The following is a 23,494-nucleotide window of genomic DNA, read 5'->3' as shown; positions in this document are numbered from 1 at the left end:
ATGTTCATCTCAACAAGGGAATGTGTAGAACTCATGTTGCTCATGTGTCAGTTCAAGGTCAATGTCACAATTGAAGGCCAAATATCAAACAATCAAATATTATAAAGTATGTAATTTCCGCTCTGTAAGTCCTACACTAATTGAAAGATTTTCTTCAATATTGGCTCAAATGTTCATCTCAACAAGGTAATGTGCAGAACCATTGTCACCCTTTTGCCGCCTTAAGGTCAAGGTCACACTTGAAGGTCAAAAAATGACTAAAAATATTTTTAAATTTTAACATGTATTTGAATATTCCTAAAACTAGAAAAGGTATTCGCTTATAACTTAAAATATATACGAAGTGTAAGTTTCATAACTCTGTATTGCATTTTAACAAAGTTATGCTCCTTTTAAGTCTTCAAATTTACATACAATCAAATATTTGACAATATGTCGTTTCTGCTCTATAAATCCTGTACTAATGGAAGAATTTTCTTCAAACTTTACTCAAATGTTCACCTCAACAATGTTATCTGCAAAATCTATATTACCTTTGTGCCGGTTAAAGGTCAAGGTCACACTTGAAGGTCAAAAATTGACATAGAAAATGTTCTTAAATTTTAACATGTACTTAAATATTCCTGAAACTAGCACAGGTATTTATTTAAACTTAAAAGATGTATGAGGTGTCACAAGAAAGATATGCAGGTCAAATTTCATTTACATACAATCAGTACTAGACAATATGTCGTGTCCGCTCTATAAATTCTATACTAATGGAAGCATTTTCTTCAAACTTTACTCAAATGTTCACCCTATTGGGCAAAGTGCAGAACCCATCTTACCCGTGTGCCAGCTTAAGGTCCAGGAAACACTTAAGGTCAAAAATTGACTTAAAAATGTTTAGTACATTTGGAAAATGAAAGGTTATTAATTTTGTAACTGTTTCGAACATGATTTGACAATATATATCTTTACTTTTACCTTTACAATTAGTCATTTTTTACCAGAGATGATTTTTTATGTATCTGTATTTGTGTCACTTAAGTTATTCCCTTAACCACCTTTCCAAGTCGTCTTCTGTCAAGGACATTGGTTGGGGTATGAATCGCATTCAGCGATAGTTCTTGTTTGTAGTACCAGATACCATCGCATACTTGTCACAATAAAGATTAGGAAGCAACAACAAAATCAACTTTACTTTGAATACAATCTTTTTCATCTGATGCGTCCGAGCACTCTTTCACGCCGTTACAAAGGACTAAATTGGACATAAGTTCTCCGCTCTTGCAATGAAATAGTGTGTGATTATGTACATCCCATGTTTGAAAACTTTGATTTCTCAGAGTACTTTTAATGCTGAAATCTGAAACAAAACAAGACTTCCATAAGTTCAATGTCCCATTATTCACTTAGTCATACAAAAATAATTGTCAGACTCGGAACTACCTAGTTAGGCGGTCACAAGTTCGTACAAGCAGCAAGAACAAAACAAGCTTTTAATTACCTTTCTCTAGATTTCTGAGCGTACTTTCGCAACAAAAGGCAAACATTTCATTGTCATCAGATAAGATTTGCCATGGTGTTAAAGTTTTCCACGTGTTCTCTTTCTCTAGTTTGGACATAGCCATAGATGTGAAAGTTCTCTCTTCAATATTTACAGGCTCACCTTCATCCCTGCAAATTTACAGGCAGAATAATACTTCAGTTGTACTTTTTATTATGGAAATTCTACATGCTTTTTAATCCTGTCGTATAAAAACCAGTATCTTTAAAAAAGGTTTAATTGTGATGACTTTGAAATCTTAAACATAAAGCAATTCGATAGTTCATGACCAGTTTATTTATAAATGTTTGGTTAAATGACTATACTTATATCTGAAAGTTTAATGCAGTACACTATTATTTTGTTATATTATTAACAAAATATATTACAATTTATTGTTCAAAAACGATTTGTAGCAATAAAAACACAAAAAGCAAAAAACAAATGGAGACCATTACCAAGCCGAAAAGGTGAGCGGACTTCCGTCAGACCAAACTTGTGTTACTCTATCAGGAAACTCGTAATCAGGCCTAGTCATTAATCCTAAATAAAGAATTACGTTTCAGTGTAAGGATTATTGCTTCTATAGACCTGAACGTATACTATTCTATGAATTATATCAAATTTTCAAATTGCATGGTTTTAAAATAGATACATTTTATGCAAAAAAATTAGGAGTCGAGGATGGCGCCTTTTTATTTTTATATTGTATCTAAAACAAACGTCCTTGAATAATGCCTTGGTCGTCGGCGAGATTAATTACTTTGATTCCTCAATCACAATAAACACACTCTTTGTCTTACATGTCTTATCAATGTAACAAATTTGATATGTTTAAATAGTATCTTAATTCAATATAAAAACGCCGTTAGAATATTTTATGAAGATTAACATACGCCACACACATATTGAAGGCAATACAATATTTTACCTTCGTTGATTCAAAACGGCATATGATTTTGTAAATTTAACTGTTCAAAAGTGTTTTTCTAAAATGAAAAATATTTTCATCCCCGTATCTGTAATTATTACAGAAACCCTCGATACCTGTGTCTTCTTAAACTTACCTATAAGTGTGTATGCATCTGAGGGATTTGATTTATATGCAGTATAAGATTTAGCTAGGGACAGATAGTAGTCCAGCAATAGTCCTCGGACTAATTGCTGTTCTTTCAGTGATTTTAAATTCACGAGGAAAGAGTTTCTATCCTTGCATACTGTATCATAAAGCATCATGGCGTCCAACCCTTCCCCGTGTGTTGTTCGAAGATGGTAGCATTTGTTGAATTCCTCTGAACAAACTGTTGTAAGATTAAAAACATCATGAAAATAAACGTTCACAAAATATTTTTTTTTTAAATAACTTTTTTCTCAAACTGATTTTTGGATGTGAAAAGTAAATGAAAAATTTGCATGTTAGCTTCAGGTTGGACGTGCAATTGAGAATCTTTAAACAATGAATACAAAGATAAGATAGATAAGATATGAAAAGAAAGTGATTGTTATTTCTAAAGTCTTTAAATGGACAGTTTTGTAGTACATAAAGAAAGTGTATTTCACAAGTCGGCATTCCTATTAAGAAAGGAAAATAAAGATTCAATTGGGGTACCTACAAAACATCAATATAATTAATTATACACATATATACATACACTTAACCATATTTCTATATGGTCACCTACATCTTATTTCGCTGCATGGGTCGGGAAAACAAAATATCAATACAACACCATAGTCTATCTATTTTGCAGATTGTATGACAATTTCGCAAATTCTTCGTATAAAAGTCAGAATCTCGCTAATAAAACAATTGCAAAACCTACACAAAGGGGTTTTATAAATGTGTTTCAATTATCATTTTGTAAAATCGGGCAATGTGTAAGAAAAGTCTCTGCTCTAGGTTCTATAGACAAACATTCCACTCGGCCATCTTCATGTGTTGTCATTTTCGGCTTATTGTAAAATTTTCTGCTTAAATATTCAATGCAGCTTGAATTTATCCTAATATTTTATAAAGGCATTATTTCCTCGCTTTGGTACCATTGACCGACGTTTGTTTTTATGCTTTGATTACTTATGGTTGTTTTAAATAAGATTAAGAAATGAGTTCATCGGACATGGGTGCTCCCGTTCGTCACTGTTTTTTTTTTCAATCTACTGTCTCTATATCAAATATTGTTGGGCTACACGCGATTCAAGTTGAAAATTAAAAATCGTTTACTAAGTCAATGACAGATACTACAAATACGGAATAAATCCACAAGCTGAATCCCAGGATGCACATTGCCTGACCATTTTTTTTTTCCTCATAACCTTTGAAAAGAACTTTAAAAAAGGGGAACCTAGGTTCAATATTTAAAGCTATTACATACGAACAAGGTTGAAAAATTGAAAAGATTCTAGTCAGACAAAAACTGAATAAAGCCAAGGTTAACATCTTCACTGGCCGATCAACATCCCTAGTAAGTTCGTTCGATTCCAGCCTCTAGACACCTTTTACGGAGGTACACATAACAACGATTTTGACGGTTTGTACTAAGTTCAAGGGTCAAATACTCTAACAAAATACTGACATAAGATCACGTAAAGCAAATCCCCCTGGTCGCCACTAACTTACGAAATCTCTGTACAGTTTCATAACTCTATGTCAAATACTTTTTGGGCAACGGGTGACACAAGTTGAAAATGGCAGATATCTACTTACTAAGTCAAAGGCATTCAGCAAATTCCCCTGTGCACAAGTACACATGTTGACCAACATTCTTGTAAAGTCTTATGACTCTAGATGAAATATTTTTTGAAGTATGCATGACGCAAATGGTAATTGCCAATTTTACTAAACCAATGGCAATAACTCTGGTAAACCTTAATAAATCCACAAGCAAATCCCAAGATGCACATGCTGACCAACATTATTGTAGCGTTTCATGCCTTTAGATGAAATACATTTTGAAGTACCCACGACACAAGTTGAAACTACCATTTTACTAAGCGAAGGGCAATAACGCTGGTTAAACTGTATAAACCCACAAGCAAAACCCCAAGTGCACCACTTCACATGCTGATCAACATTCCTGTAAATTTGTTGACTAACTCAAGCACTTTTAGAGCTACATGTTACAAAACATGAGAACGGACAAACGGACAAAGATAAATCTACCCCCCCCCCTATAGTGGTTTCGAGATGTTGGTATCGGAACAATAAAAATGGGTCAAAGACAGAAAAGGCAGGGTTGCATCTGTAAACCAAATATCATGAGGATGTGATGTTACAAAAATGTTAATGATTGACCAATAATGTAGAAAACAGGAAATGGATGAGCGACAGATTTGAAATTAAATCCCACGGTAAGTGTCCACGTGTTAACTAATTCTTTATGCCATATATCAAAAGGCTGAACGATAATAGTGCTGAGGACAAACTGTTTAAGCGAAGAATTCGCAACCCGTTCACCATTATTCTTGAAAATTTAACTAAGTCGGTAAACAGGAAGTGGATGAACGACAGACCTGAAACTGAATCCAACCGTATTGGACCATGTGTTTATGATCGATGTATGCAAAAATATCAAGAGGCTGCGATCAGTAGTTGCTGAGAAAACTGTTTTCCTACCATTGACCATTCATGTCGAAAATTTGATTACGTCGGTGAACAGGAAGTAGATAAATGTGACAGACTTGAAATTTAATCCTACGGTATGTGACCACGTGTTAAAGCTTTATGCCAAATATCAAGAAGCTGCAATGAGTAGTTGCTGAGAAAACTGTCGAAAATTTAACTTAGTCGGTAAACAGGATGTGGATGAGCAACAGACCTGAAATTGAGTCCCACAGTATGGGACCATGTGTTAATACTGTATACAAATATCAAAATGCTTCGATAAGTTGTTGCTGAGAAAACTGTTACGCCCGCCCATCCGCCAACCGCCCAACATTCACCATTTTATAACCCGAGTTTGCACCTGTGCAACCCGGCCAAAATACAGTTTGATATTGCGAGGAGTTTTCGAAACAATGCATTGTAAGAAGTGATCAAATAAAAATGTTATTAAGTGTAAATAAAAAAAGACTGAGAAAGTCTAGGCAGCAACATTCAGTTTATGTTCACGGTACTATATAGCACAATCAGTTTTGAGGAAAAGAACAAACAAAAATGTAAGGGATAAAACGTAACCTACACACTGTATTTATTGCCTATAACCAAAGTACAAACATTAGGTTTGAATTATCTACAACTATTAAATAAAAGATATAATAGATTTACCTATTCTTACTGGGAAATTATTATCGTCGTAATGATCTGCAACACAAACATCAAATGTTGAAATTAGAAAAGATAAGCCAACCGGAAGCAATGACAACTATGCATTACATTTAGACACCATTCGATGAAATATTTTGCACTATTGTCACACACAATGATATCGTTTTTGCTATTTTAAATGTTTAAAAGAGAGGTTACTACTTTACGCTTACTGTCCAAAAGAAAAACGCAATAACATGCGTCAAAACATTGTACAGAAGGACAAATCGCACATATATAGGTCAATGTACATTATATATAATACATTGTATGATAATATAATCAAAAAGGCTAATTTGAATTTGCCGTAGCTTTCGCCCTGCAGCCTTCTTCAGCAGTATTTATTATACAAACAAAACAATGGAAGTGACGTCACGTCAATGAGCAACGCCCGCCGTGGCGGTGTTTGACATCTGTCGCGTTATTCTTTATTCTAACACTCCTCGTGATTTTGTCGCTATAGACAAAGAAGAAAAAACGGTGTTAAACTGACAATAAACACTGGTTAGGGACTGCAGCTGTTATGTTTTTTCTCTCGATTATGTAGTTTACAAAGCCTTTTAAAGCATCAATTAAAAGGCATTGTTATCTATATTTTCAGTTTTTATGTTATCTTATCATACAAATCTGGCAACAAAATGATACCGAAATAATATCTCACATACAGTAACACCACAGATTTGATCCAAATCAGTTAATAAATATTTTGACAAAACAGCGCCAATCTGTAAACAGCGTAATGATGTCAGCTGAAATATACAACTCATTTATAAACGCTGACGTCATTTCAAACGTAGAATGATAAATTGGTGTTAAATAGCCGATAAACATCGCTAAGACCGATATTATTTCTTAAGTATCAACTACATATGGTCTATCGGTTCTTAATTTATTATTCCAGAAATTTTCTATTGATTTTCGATATTGGTCATTCCCGTATACTTTTTCAGGCCCCATCATTGAGAAATCACTTACTGTGTGCCCGTTTGTATAAAAATTTGCCGCTAACGGATCGTTGTTCTTGGTCCTTATTATTGATAAATTAGGAATATTTCTTAAATACAATTTATCTCATGTTTCACCAACATAAATGTAACTTTCGCATCGCTTGCAATACACTGCATACACAACACTGGTAGATTTACACGTGATCTGATTGCGTACCTTGTAAGAGGCCCATTCTGTTTTTATATATTTGTATGTATAATAAATGCTGCGCAAGGCCGAAACTTGTAATTACTGAGTAAATTTCAAATGCACTACTTCAAGTCTGGGATAGCCCAGAATAAGAATACATTAGGAACTGCTGACAAGCGAAAGCAAATTCGAATTAGTGATTTCTGATTATATACGACAAGTTAGAGATACTATTTTTTTGAATAAATAATATATTATATATATATATATATATATATTATATATATATATATAATATATATATATATTATTTTATTTTTTAAATATAAAGATAATAAAATGCTATGCAATTCATACACTATGCTCGACAGAGCATTGGTGCCAGGTGTGGTGTGCTTTTATTGACTCGGAATTTAGAGTTTCTTACTCGAAATATCTACTTAATAAAGCAAAATTTCGACTTTTTTACTTATCAGCAAAGGCCTTAGAACCTGGCCACTTTCCTCAGATGTCCCACACGTGAAATATAGACGCTTCCGGTTCTCCATCTATATCCCTACACTCCTTACTATGCCTGACATTATCTAAACTCTTGGTAATTGCAAGTTACTCAGTCGAAATGTCGAGTTAGTAAGTCAACATTTCGAGTGATGAAAGTCGAAATTTCGAGGAATAAAACTCAAAATTTCAAAATAGTAAGCCGAAATATCGTATTCAGTAACTCGAAATTTCGGATAAGTAACTCGAAATCTCGAGTTAATAAAAAAAGACGCATGGCACTAATGCTCTTCCGTACCATGCAATATATCTGTAGTCGAAACAGAATGTTCTTATTTTTCTCTTTTAAAAGATAAACTGAAAAAATTCTTTGAAATTCAGTAGGCATGGTTACTTTAAATCTGTATTAATCTCATTTGCACAAATGCCATAAGTACGTATTCCATAATACGGTTATGAAGATTCTCAAGAAAAAACTCAATGTACACATTTGCATAGCACATACTATTATATATACACAATATTTTCACTTTAAAACGACTCATAAGGAATGAGTATCCATCACTTTAAAGTTCACAAAATTTGATAAAATTTACTTTCAGAAAATAATTAGTTTGTATGGAGTAACAAAGTCTCAGAAATTTGGCAGAAGTGCTTAGCAAACAAAATTGCCTTGAGTTATAGCTTTTGAAATTATAGAAACTCACTTTCCTCCTCAAGTTGATAGAGAATAGTAGTTTTCTTCGGTAGAAAGTCATATTTCAAATGAAATCCTTCAGGAAAGGGGGTGGAACTGTAAATATTACTTTTATATGGTCTGTATACAACAACTAGTGGTGCTGTTACAAAATAAATGTCTCCTCGTGGCCTATTGGAATTGCAAAAACTGGTAAACTCCTTTATGTCAGGTCCTTCTAAAAGGAATTCCGACTCTAAAAAGAAAATTTGCCACAAATTTGACATACCTGTTCTTTTGCGTCAAAATAATTTTCTTTTAAAAGTAAAGTTAGTTTCCTTGGACTGACATAACGAATAAGCAATGCCGTCGTCAACGAAATTTTACAAATATACATGTTTCATTAGAAATGAACTTAAAACCCCTAAAATGTGCGGTAAAATGTATGCAACGTTTTAAATGAGTTTGTTTAATCTTCGATTATTTTTAGCACTATAACATTCTGATAATAAATGTCCTGAATAATTATCGTTGAATTATAACGGTACATATAACTTTCCTTAACCATATCCCCATAACTAATTTAATTGCTTAATAAGAATAAATATTTAGACTGTTACAATCTTCTAAATTTCTAAATAATCAAAAGATATTTAGTCGCATATTCATGCATTTACCTGAAAAGCAACTTATATCAAAGTCTTCAAAATTCAAGGTAAAAATGATAGAATCTGTTTCGGCATCTATAGTCCATTTAAATTCACGTTGAGTCACGGAATTTTCCAGCGCTCCAAACAAGAAACGATCCGATATTATGTCCATTGAGGGTAAATTGCAATATCCTGTTGGGTCATCCCAGTAGCAGTTTTTATAATCTATTAATTGAACAAATAATTTTATAAACCGTGTCTGATAATAGGTTCGGCAGATATTTTATGTTTCAAAGCTATTTATTAAAGCTATTTCTTTAGTAGTAGTGCATTGTGTTTCACAACTATTTAATGGCATACGCATTACCAAAACCTAATCTAATCAACTCTCCTGGCCTATATGATCGTTCAAGATGTATTATTTCTTTGCTTTATGTTTATTGTTATCTGCTTGCCAATATTTTTAAAGTGTTTCAACATTCTATTTTACTTAGCTCATCAAAACATGTTGTTCATGGTTTCTGTATGCTTAAACACATATAATTACATAGAGAAATTATGTTATAATGTACTATTTATAAGTGTCTTACAATGGCTGCCGGTACAGACCGGAATATCAAGCTTGATGGTAACTGTTTACGGCGGTAACACGGCACTGCCGACCGCTTAGCTAGATATATCAGTCTGTTACAACAGCCTGTTTATTCTTTTTCTCTTGCATATCAAATATTTATCATAATTTTTTTCATTTAGCACTTTTTTCTTATAGTAGCGAATGAATTTACAACTTCATTCATCACAGCAAAGCGACGTCATTCTAAGAACGCAATTCATTCATAAAAGGCGCGCGGTAATGGCGTCATTTAAAGCACGCGACTTGTCGAGACAGCTTTTTAAGCACCGATGTAAACGTTATGTCTGATATGCAAGAAAGTAAGGTATTAAATCATGTTAATTTAGGAAATTTTTTTATTAAAACGAGCATAAAATAAAGCATTAGACGAATATAGGACTAATGAGTTAAATATAAACATTGAAAGAATATATAAACATAAAGGGCATAAAACATTTCGTTGTCAGGCTAGTAATGCGTACCTGTTTCAACTATAAAAGCTTTGAAACCTGTTCCTTCTTCAGCAATTTCCGTTATAGGACATGTAATAAATGTAAGAAAAGCGACTTTTTCCGAAAGAGGAAAGGACGGCATTTTACCATTACCACTACTGTTTAATCGATAGTTTCCAATCGCGTTATTTGATTGAAAAGTAACCATGTCTTCTATGATGTCCTCTTTTGACAAAATGATAACATCTTCACATAAGCGATAGTTTGAAAATAGCCTTTGGTTTTGAAACTAAAGAAAACAATACTCACCAAATTAGCCTAACATCACTAACCGTAATAAATAGATAGATTCCAAAATTATCACAGATTACAATAACATTTTAATTAAGTAATCAATATTGATAACTGAAGATTTTATGTTACAAAATTATCATTCTACATATCTTTAACTACTTAACGCGATGAATTTAATATGCAAACACGTACAAATACTGGTACACATGACTTGTATCACTTGAGATTGACGAAAAACTTAGCTCTAAGATATGATCAAAGTTGGAAGCTACATTTTTGTTCCTTCTAAACATTTAAGTAGAAGTAGAATAATACTTAAGCCCTGTATCCCTGGTAAAATGGGTAAATGAAATCAAGTTTATTTTCTCAAAGTGGTTAATGTTTAATGTTATACATGTAATAATTTGTTTTAAACGTTAGCCTGTCAAAATCAAATGTCAAACAATATTTGCATTAAAACATTTTGTGAAAATACACAAGTTAAATACTTACATTTATTATTATTTTAATTTATAACATAATTATCATAATAATTTTTAAAATACTCTTATAAGCCAGAAAAATAGTTATTATATATTATTGAACTGACCTGATAAACATGTAGGGAAATAAGTGCAAAACGTAGAGCTGCAAAGTGTACTGGTAACTGTATTGTCCACCGATGAATTGCAGTGTAGGCATTTGAAGAAGGATATTTGAAACTTACAAGCGATCCGGCTTGGTTTATGTTTGTAAAGGTTTCGTTAAAAATTATTTGTTCGTCTTTGTCTAACATGATCTTTGGCGGATTGCGAGTTTCTACAGCAATAAAATAACTAAATTAAGCGAATTTTGTAGTGTTAATGAATTACATTAAACGAATGTCAAGTCTTAAATGGGTTTCCGTCATTTTAAAAAATACCATCGTGTAGACTTAGTTTTATTTAACAATTTCTTATTGATAAAAAAAATGCAATTCCGCCGTCACCGCTATTTTAAGAAGCGCTGTTTGTTTGAAATTAAAGCTGATATATTTACATGGATGTATACCGAATATCATTAAAACTTGAATTACATTAAAAAAAAGAAAACTCTTGTGTTTCTTACTACAAACACAATGGAAATGACTACATAATCATATTTGCATGTTTCAAAGCAAACCTGTATCTTTGCAACCGAGTATTTCAAATTTTAGACACGGTGCAGTTTTATTCTGGAAAGGGGTAGGGAATATTCGTATATATCTTGCAGTGCATTGATCATTGAAAAGGAAAGTCTGTGGAATATCAACACGCTGAGAATCGTCATAAATAAACGGCTGAAAAATATTGAAAATAACAACTTTTAAGTGATTATACAAAAATGCATTATTATTAAAATTGAAAAGGAAAGTAACATTAATGGCTGCCAATGTTATGACCATTTTCAATAAACTGTTGTTTTTTTCTAAGATAAGATAAAACTCTCTCATAATAAAAACTGATAAAAGTCTTTTACGAGGGTTGTTCAAAAAGAAATAGGACTGAGAGTCTTGCATATTCATATTTCATCCAATTTAGAATATTTTCAAATTTTTAGGGATTGTAAAATGTTTTCTACAATTTATGCATAAGTTTATTAATTTATTGTGATGAACGCGTGTTTCCTGTGATATTGAATAACCATGGTAACACACACCCGGCGCAGCACATAAAAATAGTTATTGAAGCGAAGTTTTACTGCTAATAAATTCATAATTTATACTCTGTTTGTCCATATATTCCACCAACACATTAATTTATATTTAAGTGACAATATATCTAAATTTGACGTCATTTGGGCATGAAACGGCATAATTATTTAGTTTTGAACAGCTGTGGTTAATCTTTATCGATCGGATCCAATCTTTACAAATAAGCTTAGTTTCTATTTCCAGAATCTTAAATATCCCTAACTTATCAATATCACACCCCATATAGATTCTTTTTTTTTATTTTAAGAGGCCGATATTTATATAATGCATATCACATCCTATATAGCTTCGTTTTCATCTTTAGAGTAAAAAAAATTCCATACCATATGCATATCGTACCCAAACTATCGTTATTTTCAAGTTCAGGGTTAAAATTTATTATATATTCTGACGTACTTGAAGTCACAAAGTTTTCAAAATGTCAAAAAATGTGAAATAAAGGTCATTATATAATAATATTGTTGATTACAATACCAGACTCTGCTAGGTCCTCGCCCAATATTCATTCAGTATTTAACTGAACAATGTATACATGCAATTACCTCATAATATTAACATGATGTGGTGTGTTCAATGTGACATGCTGTGTAAAGGCGTTAATTTAAAGTTGGAACATTCTTTTAAGGTTATAATCGCTAAACGTATAAGACAAAAATAAGGTGTGATAAAATGATAAAAATTGCTGAAATTAATGTGACAATACGTCTTATATTGCAATGAAATAAATGATCCACCAATATTGTAATTAACGGAACATACTATTAATAATGTATAATTATCTATGTAACAAATAACATAGTTTAGAAAATCATGAAAAAGATGATAACATAATGCCTGTTTAAGAAGGTTCTTTGAATGGAAGTTTTGACATCTGCACAATCATATATGATAAACTCAATCTTTCTGGCTTCAGGCAACAACTCACCATATTATTGTATCGTTCCAAGACATCAAGATAGTTTCCATATTTTATATAAAACGACCGACAGCCTCTTTTAACCAACCGTCTTTCGTACTTGTTGTTTTCAATATCGTCAATGATTTCCTCCCAGTTGGTTATTACTAAACCATCTATCGAGGTCTTTTTCAATAAATCAACCTGGAAAAGGTTAACATATTATAAACAATATATTGATAATGATCACATGACAAGGGTCTATAAGCAATAATTCTAAAATTTGCTAATATTTTGTAACATTTCAATATATATTTTACTGTTGTGTGGTTAAAACTTGGTGTGAGAATAACTAAAAGGTGAAAAAGTTAAAAAAAAATCTAGTTACCTGAATAAATGGCTGTTTATCTGTCAAGCCAGCACACCAACCGGATAAATGATGGCGGGACTCTTTTGGATCGTGGGAAACTTGCCATGACGAAGACGTTATTTGATGGTCCTTTATGTCATGATTACGCATACCAAGCTCTTGGTTACACCTTACAAATCCTGAAACTAGTCAAATATGTACCGAAATTACAGGTACCTGCAAATGCAGATTAGTTGAAACTTGCATTAAAAAGTAAATAGATTTACTAATTGCAAAGTAGTTAAAAATGTATATTATGTATCAACGAAAGGAAATAATCAAATTACACTGATCATGGTTTTCAGAAAGAACAGCAATGGGTGTGTTGCTTAAGTCCTCAGAACGATTGTTTCTCCAATCCTCCAACCTTGATCTAAATATCATAGTCACATACCTTCCAATAACCGACCTACAAACAAGATTAATATATGTTATTTAACAAAAAGTGCGATAATCAATAAAATGATTATGTACAATTATACCATTTATCAAATTTAGATGACCTACGAGAGGTGTTCGTATATGAATGTAACTAGGTCAATATCTCGCTTTTAACTACGGTTTGCACGAACTATGTACATGTATCGCATACAGTAAACTTCACTTATAGCGAACACGGTTATAGCAAATTCCGGTTATAAGGAAATATTTATTTGGCTCGAATTGTGCACTTCTTTATTTAATATAAAATGATACGGTTACAGCGAACACGGTTATAAGGAATGACTGCTTATAAGGAACTCATTTCTTTGTCCCAATTTAGTTAAAAGTACAGAAAATTACACTTTTATAACGAACTCAAAAATATCGGTTATCCGTTAAAAGATCCCGCATTTTCAACTTTAATTTGTTTTCATTGGCACGGATTAAAACTCGGCCGAATGTACCGTTTATTGTTGTATGTACTTGAAAATGAATTTGTATAGCATTACGTAATAGTTTTTTATTTTGGATAGTGTTAGCATGAGTGTTCTTGTCACCAAGATAAAACGCGGTTATTCATTTTATTGAAATGTTTCTTTTCTTTAATAGTTTTGCTGGAGTAAACTAATTATAATCATTTATAATCGGTTTTCAACATAATCACTTATGCTTCTCCTTGCTAAGCCGTTGAAAACTTCATAGTACGCTTGATTAAAATAAAAGGAATCTACATATAAGGTCACCATTAAAATATTATAGAAGATATTCAATATAAAAGGAAGGAAAAATCGAAAGTCTTGTTTATTCTTAATCATAGAAAGAACACGGAAAGCACTAGGTTTAGAAACTAAATATGATGTTTTATGAGAAATGGAAAAAGAGGGTGAAACTAAAACTGAAATAGTAAAGGATTTTCAAATTCCAAAAAGTATACTCTCGGGTATAACGTTTAAAAAAAATAAATGACTAATTGTTCTTAAACAAATACTCTTCAAATGGAGGACGATGGTTAACAAGCAGTTCGTTATGTGTAAATCTGTTATTTTCCAGTGCCTGAACAGTATACCTCGAAAAGATTATGAAAAATGATATAGAACTGGATTAAAACACTAAAAAACGCTGTACATCACATGGTTTTGAGTATTTTTGAAGGATTGAGATAATTTGGCACTGTTTGTTAAGCACTTCTGAAAATTGACCCAGTTGCATTCATATTTGAACAACCCTCGTAAATAGCAGTATATTTACACAATATTTGGTGTTTTCACTTTGATTCATTTTTCATTGTGTTAAACAAAATGCACATTACATACAATGTTACTCACGTGAAAAAGTAGCTTATTCAAAGGGGAAAAAATAAAATTAATACTTTATGCATTTGTATATCATTTTAGTGGGCATGTCTCCTTCATTAACGTGTATCTTCTTGTGTCTGCAAAGAAATGCCCCGTCGAATAAAAAACTCCATTGCTCATCGCCGACAAAAATACGTAACCACTGCCCTGTTAAAAAGTACCTGTGTTATATATGGTCATAAATTGTAGGTTACCAAAAACGAATAACATGACATTTACGATAGTACCTTTAAAACGTTGTCAGAACAAAAGGTTATCATTTATCCATAATGGAATTAACTTATTTTATAGTTTATGATTTTTTATTTAGAATGTGTTTAAGACTACAGTTCTACCTTGATAGAAATCTTCCAGTAGGGTTGACACTATTCCGGAAACCAAAACAGTGTATCTTATGTCAATCATGATCCAAGTTTCCACTTTATCGCATGGTAATGGAGGACCTTTTAATAGAAAGAGAAACAAATAAAGTAATAACCTTTTCTTTTATAATTCATATGTATATTAATGGCTCGGAAAATAGTTTGATAACTGATTTTGATAAAGAAATATAACATGTGTCTTTGTCCAAACTCTTTTGAAAATAAGAATATGTTCACAAGCATTCAAATGTTGACATACCAATCAAAAAGTCCCCACAGTTGTTAACTACTGTATTGATGTCTATGAAAACATGAACAATGTCCGGATTTTCAGACATATCTGAAAGAAAGTATACGTTAGATGTCGCATTGACTGATATTAGATGAATAATGATTATAGTTTAAATGATACGTTAATATTATAATAATCAAATAACTATAATTCATTCGATACTTGGTTACAAATATGTTAGTGATGTATTAAATTCTAATATCTTCAAGGTAACTATGCCAACAAATGGCAATAATGATATCGTAATACACATATTTACGGGTTTTTTTGTAAGAATTTTATTCTTTATTCAAATGTACAAAACATAATATATTACCATTGAATAATTAATTGTTTTACAATAAAATAGAGAAAACCAGAATCCCTAAAGAAAGTTCAACACAACAAAATTGAAAATGTTGCAGGCTCGATTGGATTGATACTGGAAAGTACAAGTTACCGTCTACGCCCCCTAGCACCGGTGTAAGCAGAATTCAACATTTAACACGGAAATGGTGAAATTTTGAATGTAGAAATATCCGCAGCTGTGTTTAAACTCACCGCGAATTTGGTCAACCGTCACCTTTTTAAACGTAAAATAACAAAATTTCGTTTGGCTATATGAGCTGATGTTTACAGTCATGTTCTCTATCAGCATTGGCAAAGGCATTGGATAACTTTCCAATGTGACGTCATACATGGTGTCACTTGGACATAGTGATTCAACATCTTCCTGGTCCTAAATTTAAAGAATTATTGTATAGATGTTGAACATACAAGATAAGGAGTTCTACGAAAGATTAATGTGTTTCAATATATCTATTTATATAAATTTTGAATAAAGTGTCATACATATCTATCTGGTCACAAGTGGCTTTTAAACGTAGATCTATGTGAAAATGAAACAGTCTTTAAGAACAAAAAATTGTGTTACGCACAAATATTAAATCTTATATATTTTGTTTCTTTGCCGAATCAGGGAATTTTTTACCTAACTACATTAAGTATACTTTAACTAGAAAGGCCGATAAAAGTATGTTTTGATATGACCATTCTACCTTAATAACCAGAAACGGGTTGAAACTTATCAGTGAGTCCATAGTTTCATTGTCAAGTGTTTGTATCCGACTACAATAAAGAAACTGTATAGCTGAAAACAGATAATAATGTGGTTAGATTTAACATTTCTTTGTACAACTAGCGGTTACGTGAAAAAAAATGATATAATTTATTTTAATATGGGAGGCTCTTCATATATATTGTCTTTGTCAGAATGGTATCCCGGTTTCAAAAAAAAGATCTACATAAAAACTCGCGTGCCCGTAGCTCATTATGCATGCATGCGTTAATAAAAAGTAAACACTTTAAAAAATAAAAATAAAATAAGGCAGTCTGAATGGCAGCTGTAAATTCTGTCGCATGGGACATGAATGTGGACTTTAAAACTTTGATCAACCTTGTCCTTTACGTTTGTAGTAGAAATGTTTTTCGCGTTATCATTTTATAGTGGTGCGCTTATTTGGTCCAGGCTAGTGTAAAAGCTTCCATACAGTTAAAAAGATATTTTACAATCACGTGTGACATTGAACTAGTCTTGTAATGATTGCGATCATTCGTACAAAGTATTTTAAAACCTTCACAAAAGGCAATAAGTAATGTCGTGGACATGAAATGTGAACATTTTACATTTTCATTTTATCCCTTAAAAATTGACCTTAACCTATTATTGTTTGACCTGATAGTCCTATTTCGATCTTGGGGTAGCGATATTAACCTTGGGGATTGCAACCTGTCTGTTCTTTTGTTCTCTACACATTATGTCATAAAGGTGATCAATTGTTCTAGATTATTTCATAAACGGTTTGTGGTTTCCGTCTTCTTTTTTTTCAACTAGGATTATGAACAGAATGAGGCACATAGACAGTTTTAAGTATGACAAAGAGCTTTCCGATGGTTGATTAAAATGATAACTTTATCATATTCTAGTATTGTTTTTTTTTTTTTTTTTTTTTTTTTTTTTTTTTTAATTTTAGAAGAAATTTTATTTGGTAGTATTTATATAAAAAAAAAAACGTTTTTTAATCGCAAAATTTGTTTTGTTTATACTGGGGAGTCTATGATTTAAAAAAACAATTAATATCTACATCTACATGATACTGCTTAACATTCAATTAATATTGATTATTATTCATATCTTACTTGACTCGATGTGAGAAATAACATACCTGCATATCCATTTTCTTCCACCATTTTATGATATGGAAGGTGGCCGTTTTCATTGAAATGCAGCAACGGAGGAAGTTGAATTGTCATGTTCCGTTTAGAAAAACCTTCAATAGTTTCAATAGAAATTGAAGAGGGACAATATCTGACAAAACATCATGTATGTTATTTGTTCATATAACGTTTTTCTGATATAAAATTTAAAGCAAACGTCTCGAAATAACAAAGATATTATCATCTCATAATGATTCTAAGAAGGACAGGATAAGTTATAACAAGTCATCAAAGTTCTTCATTTGTTTGGCCATGGGGATATGATATGAAAATCAATATAAGTTCATGAAATGGCACACCTTTGCAAAATATTCCTTTTTTTTGCCCTCGCTACCTTTATTTGCAAGGAAACAAAAAATTGAGATGTACATGAAAGTCAATAGCTGTGTTTAGACAGAAAAAATATTGACTGATAAAAATGGCTAAGATTTTGGAAATGCTGCTAACGATAATAAAGCAATCATTAACGATCACTATTCTAATTGACGAAAGAAATATGTTTTTCGTATCTCGTGATAAAGCTTAAATAATTTGAATTATTGACAGTTTAATGTCTAGAATGCACTTAATAATATTGGAAATATATTCAATCTCAACATATCAAGTTAATTAGTTGTAAAGTTATAAATGTGAATAGAAATTTTATTGAACTATTTTTGTAATAATATTATAAAGCGACTTTTCAAGAACATAATGAACAGAAACGAAACAAAAAAAAAACTTATTTCACAGAATACAATATCAGCTGTGTGAGAAGTAAGTTTTATTTACATAGAATCATTTATCGCATAAATTGCGATGCGGGAGTGTAATAAAGCCATTTAATAAAAACAAGATTAAACACTTTGACGTAACATAATTTGCGCTATATATTAACATAGCGTTAAAGCGCGCTAATGTTAGGTTACACTATGAAAAAATATATTCAATGAAAAATTACTCTTTTTAACTGTAAGCCGTGTTCATTTTGAATATGTGATAAATACAATATTATATTCGTGTAGATTCAATACTAAATTTATTGAACGCGTTGAAAAAATAATATAATGCACGCCAGAGGCTCACATAATATGATTTTGTTTAACTCGTTTAATAAATTTAGTATTAAACCTACACTCGTTCAATATCCTCTATTTATGTTTTGAACCAGAGAGAAATGTGCCTTTTTATTTTAAATGCTTACTATTTACATACCATATCGCTAATGATTGTTTTGTATTTTCGCATTAGTACAACATAAATAATGATGAGGTCATATTCTCTAATCAATTGGATGTTTTTTATTGCAACAGACGTCGAATACACAGAACGGATACGATACGAACGGATTCTGTGTTAAACCTACGATAACAAGTAAAAATGCGTGGTGTTTAATACTGAATTAAAGTAAACAGTACACTTTTTATATACGTTGACTTTTTTTTCTGATGGATTACAATTATATACATTCGTTATCAATTATACAAAGATTTTTTAGTTACATCGAAAGTCATGTGGTAGAACTATTTTTATCCATATAAAATTCGAGATGATTTTGAATGATCGTTAAGGTATTCCGATTAGATGGTTCCAGAAACAGATTCGAGAATGTTTCTATAAGATTGATCATTCAACACTATCGAAATTTGATACATCCTGTATAGACCATTTAACCATACGATTTTCCATAGTAACGAATGTTGCATTTCGCGCATGCGCATTCTGCGTAGGGCAAAAATGCAATAACGGTGACTACAGTTTATCTTATTTAAAGGCTTTTATAGAAGTGATTTCAAGTTCTCCCGACGTCCCTTCGCGGCGTGCACGTCGCTTGGAATGCATAGGTCACCCAGATGGGTAACCTAGTTAGGTCACCTAGCTGGTGTGACCTAACCAACGGCGAAGGGTGTGTCCCTAAAGAGAGCTGCTGCTCCCGGAAGAGGTGCCTTTCCTCTACTGTCTACCATTGTTCTGGAAGCGAGGAACTCGGTCCTAGAGAAGATCTACGACGAAAGACGGCATGAAAAGATCTCCTTTGCGGCTCTACCATCGACGACGTTGCAGGCGAAATAAGTCCTCCGTTGCAGGCTCTACGACCAGCAACGTAACAGAGGCCGATAGTCTGGGACATATGGGTAACCGGCGCCCAGTATAAATAAAACTAAAAACACACACACACACACAGATTTCAAGTTATGTTACGCAGAAAACAGTAATAATTATTCCAGAATGACTTTAAGCAGTAAGTTCTTAAAACTTGAATTGTATCTATAACAGATATACGAATCTATGAGGGACTAATAATTCAATGAAAAAAGCGCATGTACAAAAGTCCTCTTTTTAAGACATCATTAGACGACTTTTCCATCAGAAATTTAATTTGAAACAGCAGGGTTTTTAAGATTAAATTTTATTACCCCTGTATTACATAATATTGAACAATTCGTATTGCACACTTCGCTTGGCAAATTGACACGTGACCGGTTAATATTTAAAGCTAGTTTACGATATCATTCAACCGGAACCTTTTAGTACCACTGCCATGACAAAGTTAATCACGTAAAATTTTGAAAATCGTAATTTAAGTAACTTTTACAAATATAAATGTCATCAATATTTAATGATTTTGTTAAGTTTCAAATAGTGTGAAGTGCATTTACGTGTGCTACAAGGAACTGGGTGATAAAAGTGTGTTATTTTACTACCCACTACCCATCTTAATTTCTCAATATTTTTTTTAATATTGTACATTTATCAATGTGACTTAAACATATTTTTGTTTGGCATCAATCGGATAAAGGATAAAATCAGGTAAACTAAAATCATAAAATGCATTATCTCGTGTTCCAGATGATATTTTCAGAATGATAATTAACCTCGATTTCATATATTATTAAAATTTCTTTAGTTTTTATATGAATTATTTCGACAACAATTATTTTGACCTCTTTATTTGCTAATAGATATATTTCAACATTTTTACAACAATTTATGTAACCTTTGTCAATATCAGGTCCGTGGTCGTAAGGGGGAAGTCTGAACAAACGTCTTTTCCATGTCTTTTTATCCCAAACTGGGCCAAAAAGCTATAAAGTCATCTTTAATGTTTTTGTTAAAGGCTATTTCATATACATTTTTTACTTTTTACCATAACCCCCTTTCCTTCATGAGCATATTGTAAAAAATGGTCGTTTTCATCGAAAAGTGTCAGGACTGTTACAAGTTCAAATTGCTTTGATACAATGAAACATGCTTCAATACTGATTAAACTTTGCGCAAATGTTGACTGAACCATAGCCTCCGTAACAGCATGCTCAATTATAAATTTCATGTATCATTGGACACGGAGGGACGTCTCAAAATTGCCAAAAATCAGTAGTTTGCATTGTTTTGTTCCATAAAACTGATTTCAAAGTGCCGCAACTTCAATGGATTGAGATAGAGTAACAGGTTTTCAGCGTTGGTCACACGTTACCTTACGATCGACCTTAGGCAATTTTTAGCATGTCACATGTCCAAAATTTTGTATCACTGCCGTCAAAACACGTCTATATGAGGTAAAGGGTTAAACTTAATACAGTACTCGGAATTATCTATGAACTTCTGCTATATTTTCTATGTAGGGCGATGCTCTCTTTGCCCTACGTAGAATGCGCATGCGCGAGAAAATACCACTTCCCATCGGTTTTTCATTGAAATAGACGGCGTCGTAAAAAGGTCAATAAACTAAACGAATCAATTTTACTGAAATTTGTACACTCATTTAACTACGTTGAAATCATTAGTAAAATACTGAATACTGATGAATAAATCTATATTTATGTCTCATATCATCTGACTCTGTATTTTTTTTTTCCAGAACATAAACGTATCAAGATTCAGAACTTTTTATTAATTGTTTTGCATTGTGTTTTTTTTTCAACATTCAAATAAACAATTCTTTGTAATCACGCTGTCACTCTCACAATCCTTTAAACCATAATTGCTTGTTAAAACTTTGTTAGCTGAAAGAATATTCATAATCACAGCCATTATTTACATGAATGCTATAAAAATGTAAAAAAAACAACAAGTAATTATATTCTACAATTATTAATAACAGCTGAGAAAGTTTACCGTAAGGACATTTTTCACTGACTCCGAACAGTCCATATGACCCGTGCATCCAATTGTTTTCCTGATTCATAACGTGTTTCGCAGATTTAAAGCAAAAGTTAAGCTGTAAATTGTATCTATTGAAAGGTCCAAGAATAATGTTTTCAATCACATCTAATTTGAAGTTCCTTATAACATTTCTACTCGTTTCTGGAAACGAGGCCGGATCGTCAAACGGTTGTTTTGTTGTAATGTTAATGTATCCGGTTTTCCAACCCATTGCAGGGCTTTCAGGACAACCATCTTTTGACATGAGTAAAGCAAATGATCCACTTGGAAAATTGCTGTTCTTATATTGTACTATAATATTAACAAAACACATTTTGCCTTTAAACTTATCTATAATATTTTCAATGTTATCATATTTCTGTTTATATTTAACGTTACATTCTGATTTAATAAATGTTAAAATAGTTAATTTAACTTCGTAAACTTCGAGAAATATGAAAGTGGTCCTTTCGAAGAAAGTAAAGCTTGAAATACAAAATTCATCTTCAATTAATTGTCACAGTAGATGTAACAGGATATAGTCGATCATATTAAATTCAACCACCGTGACTCTGCATTGGTATTACAAAAGAATATCGTTCTGCTCATCTGCTCAATTGATGTGTTTTCTGTCTTACATTATTTTTATTATTTATTTCAGACACATATTCAGAATACTTGGTTTAATATGCATTATAAGCTACCTTTATGAGCATGAGAAAGCAAATTATAAATTCAAACTTTTAAGTTTAAAATGAAATACACCTTTAATCATCGAATAAAGTTTTGGTAAAATGCGTATTGTTTCAATATCTTTAATAAAGAAGACAATTTGGTAATTAATTAAAAACGTGATAATGCTTTTACCTGTTTTGGATGTAGATATTTGTCCATCAAGCACAAGTATTAAGACAACTAATCGTAAAGCTTGAGCCATTTCTCGAACATGTATGCACACATTTAGTCAACCAGTGAACTCCTGTGTTGAGTAAGATGCACACCCAAATATAATATCAAATTGATTTTAAATTTGACATATCATTTTACGCAGCTGATGCTGATATGAAATATAATTCTTTCTACGTTTAAAGGATTGTATTGTCAATTTGGGTGCATATCCTTTATAAAACACTTTATGGGGAAAATCCAAGTATATATATCAATGACGGACCATTCCATAAGCATCATTGTTCAGTGACACGCCTTTGGGAAATCAAAATTGTAAACAAAGTTATGTTCAAACGATTTCATTAAATTGCAATTCAATTCATCTGATGAAACGTGTTGATTCATGTATGATTAATTTGATGCATTGCACTGATAGAAGTTTTATAACGACTTTCATTTTATAACATATGACACATGTTTTTATTATGATGCCAACTACCTTTACAGTTTTCAGATTAAAAACTATGTTGCTTTCTTATATGGAATAACTAGTTAAGTTTTGTTGTTGTTGTTGTTTCTCATTCAAATTAAGCTGAAAATACGCAGTTAAATATATCTGACGTCTTTTGG

At 31.9% G+C, this 23,494-nt stretch overlaps 1 protein-coding gene across 1 annotated transcript; it reads right to left on the bottom strand.

The window, feature by feature from the left end:
- Positions 1-226: 226 nt before the first annotated feature.
- LOC132740609 (uncharacterized) lies at positions 227-23,087 on the bottom strand. Its single transcript, XM_060728553.1, has 21 exons — positions 22,844-23,087; positions 21,950-22,288; positions 17,803-17,907; positions 16,636-16,727; positions 16,139-16,316; positions 15,566-15,646; positions 15,280-15,387; positions 14,959-15,091; positions 13,454-13,575; positions 13,146-13,312; positions 12,788-12,961; positions 11,292-11,448; positions 10,741-10,949; positions 9,888-10,146; positions 8,820-9,017; positions 8,174-8,398; positions 5,793-5,828; positions 2,596-2,829; positions 1,987-2,071; positions 1,490-1,659; positions 227-1,348 (listed from the first exon to the last, which is right to left on the bottom strand). Exons 1-21 carry the CDS (start codon positions 22,911-22,913, stop codon positions 1,155-1,157), a joined length of 3,336 nt encoding a protein of 1,111 aa, XP_060584536.1. The 5' UTR covers positions 22,914-23,087; the 3' UTR covers positions 227-1,154.
- Positions 23,088-23,494: the final 407 nt, after the last annotated feature.

This window comes from Ruditapes philippinarum, unplaced genomic scaffold (genome assembly GCF_026571515.1).
Source record: "Ruditapes philippinarum isolate M1 unplaced genomic scaffold, ASM2657151v2 ctg3999_1_1_1_1, whole genome shotgun sequence".
NCBI lineage: Eukaryota > Metazoa > Mollusca > Bivalvia > Venerida > Veneridae > Ruditapes > Ruditapes philippinarum.
This window is presented reverse-complemented; position numbering and strand designations above follow the sequence as displayed.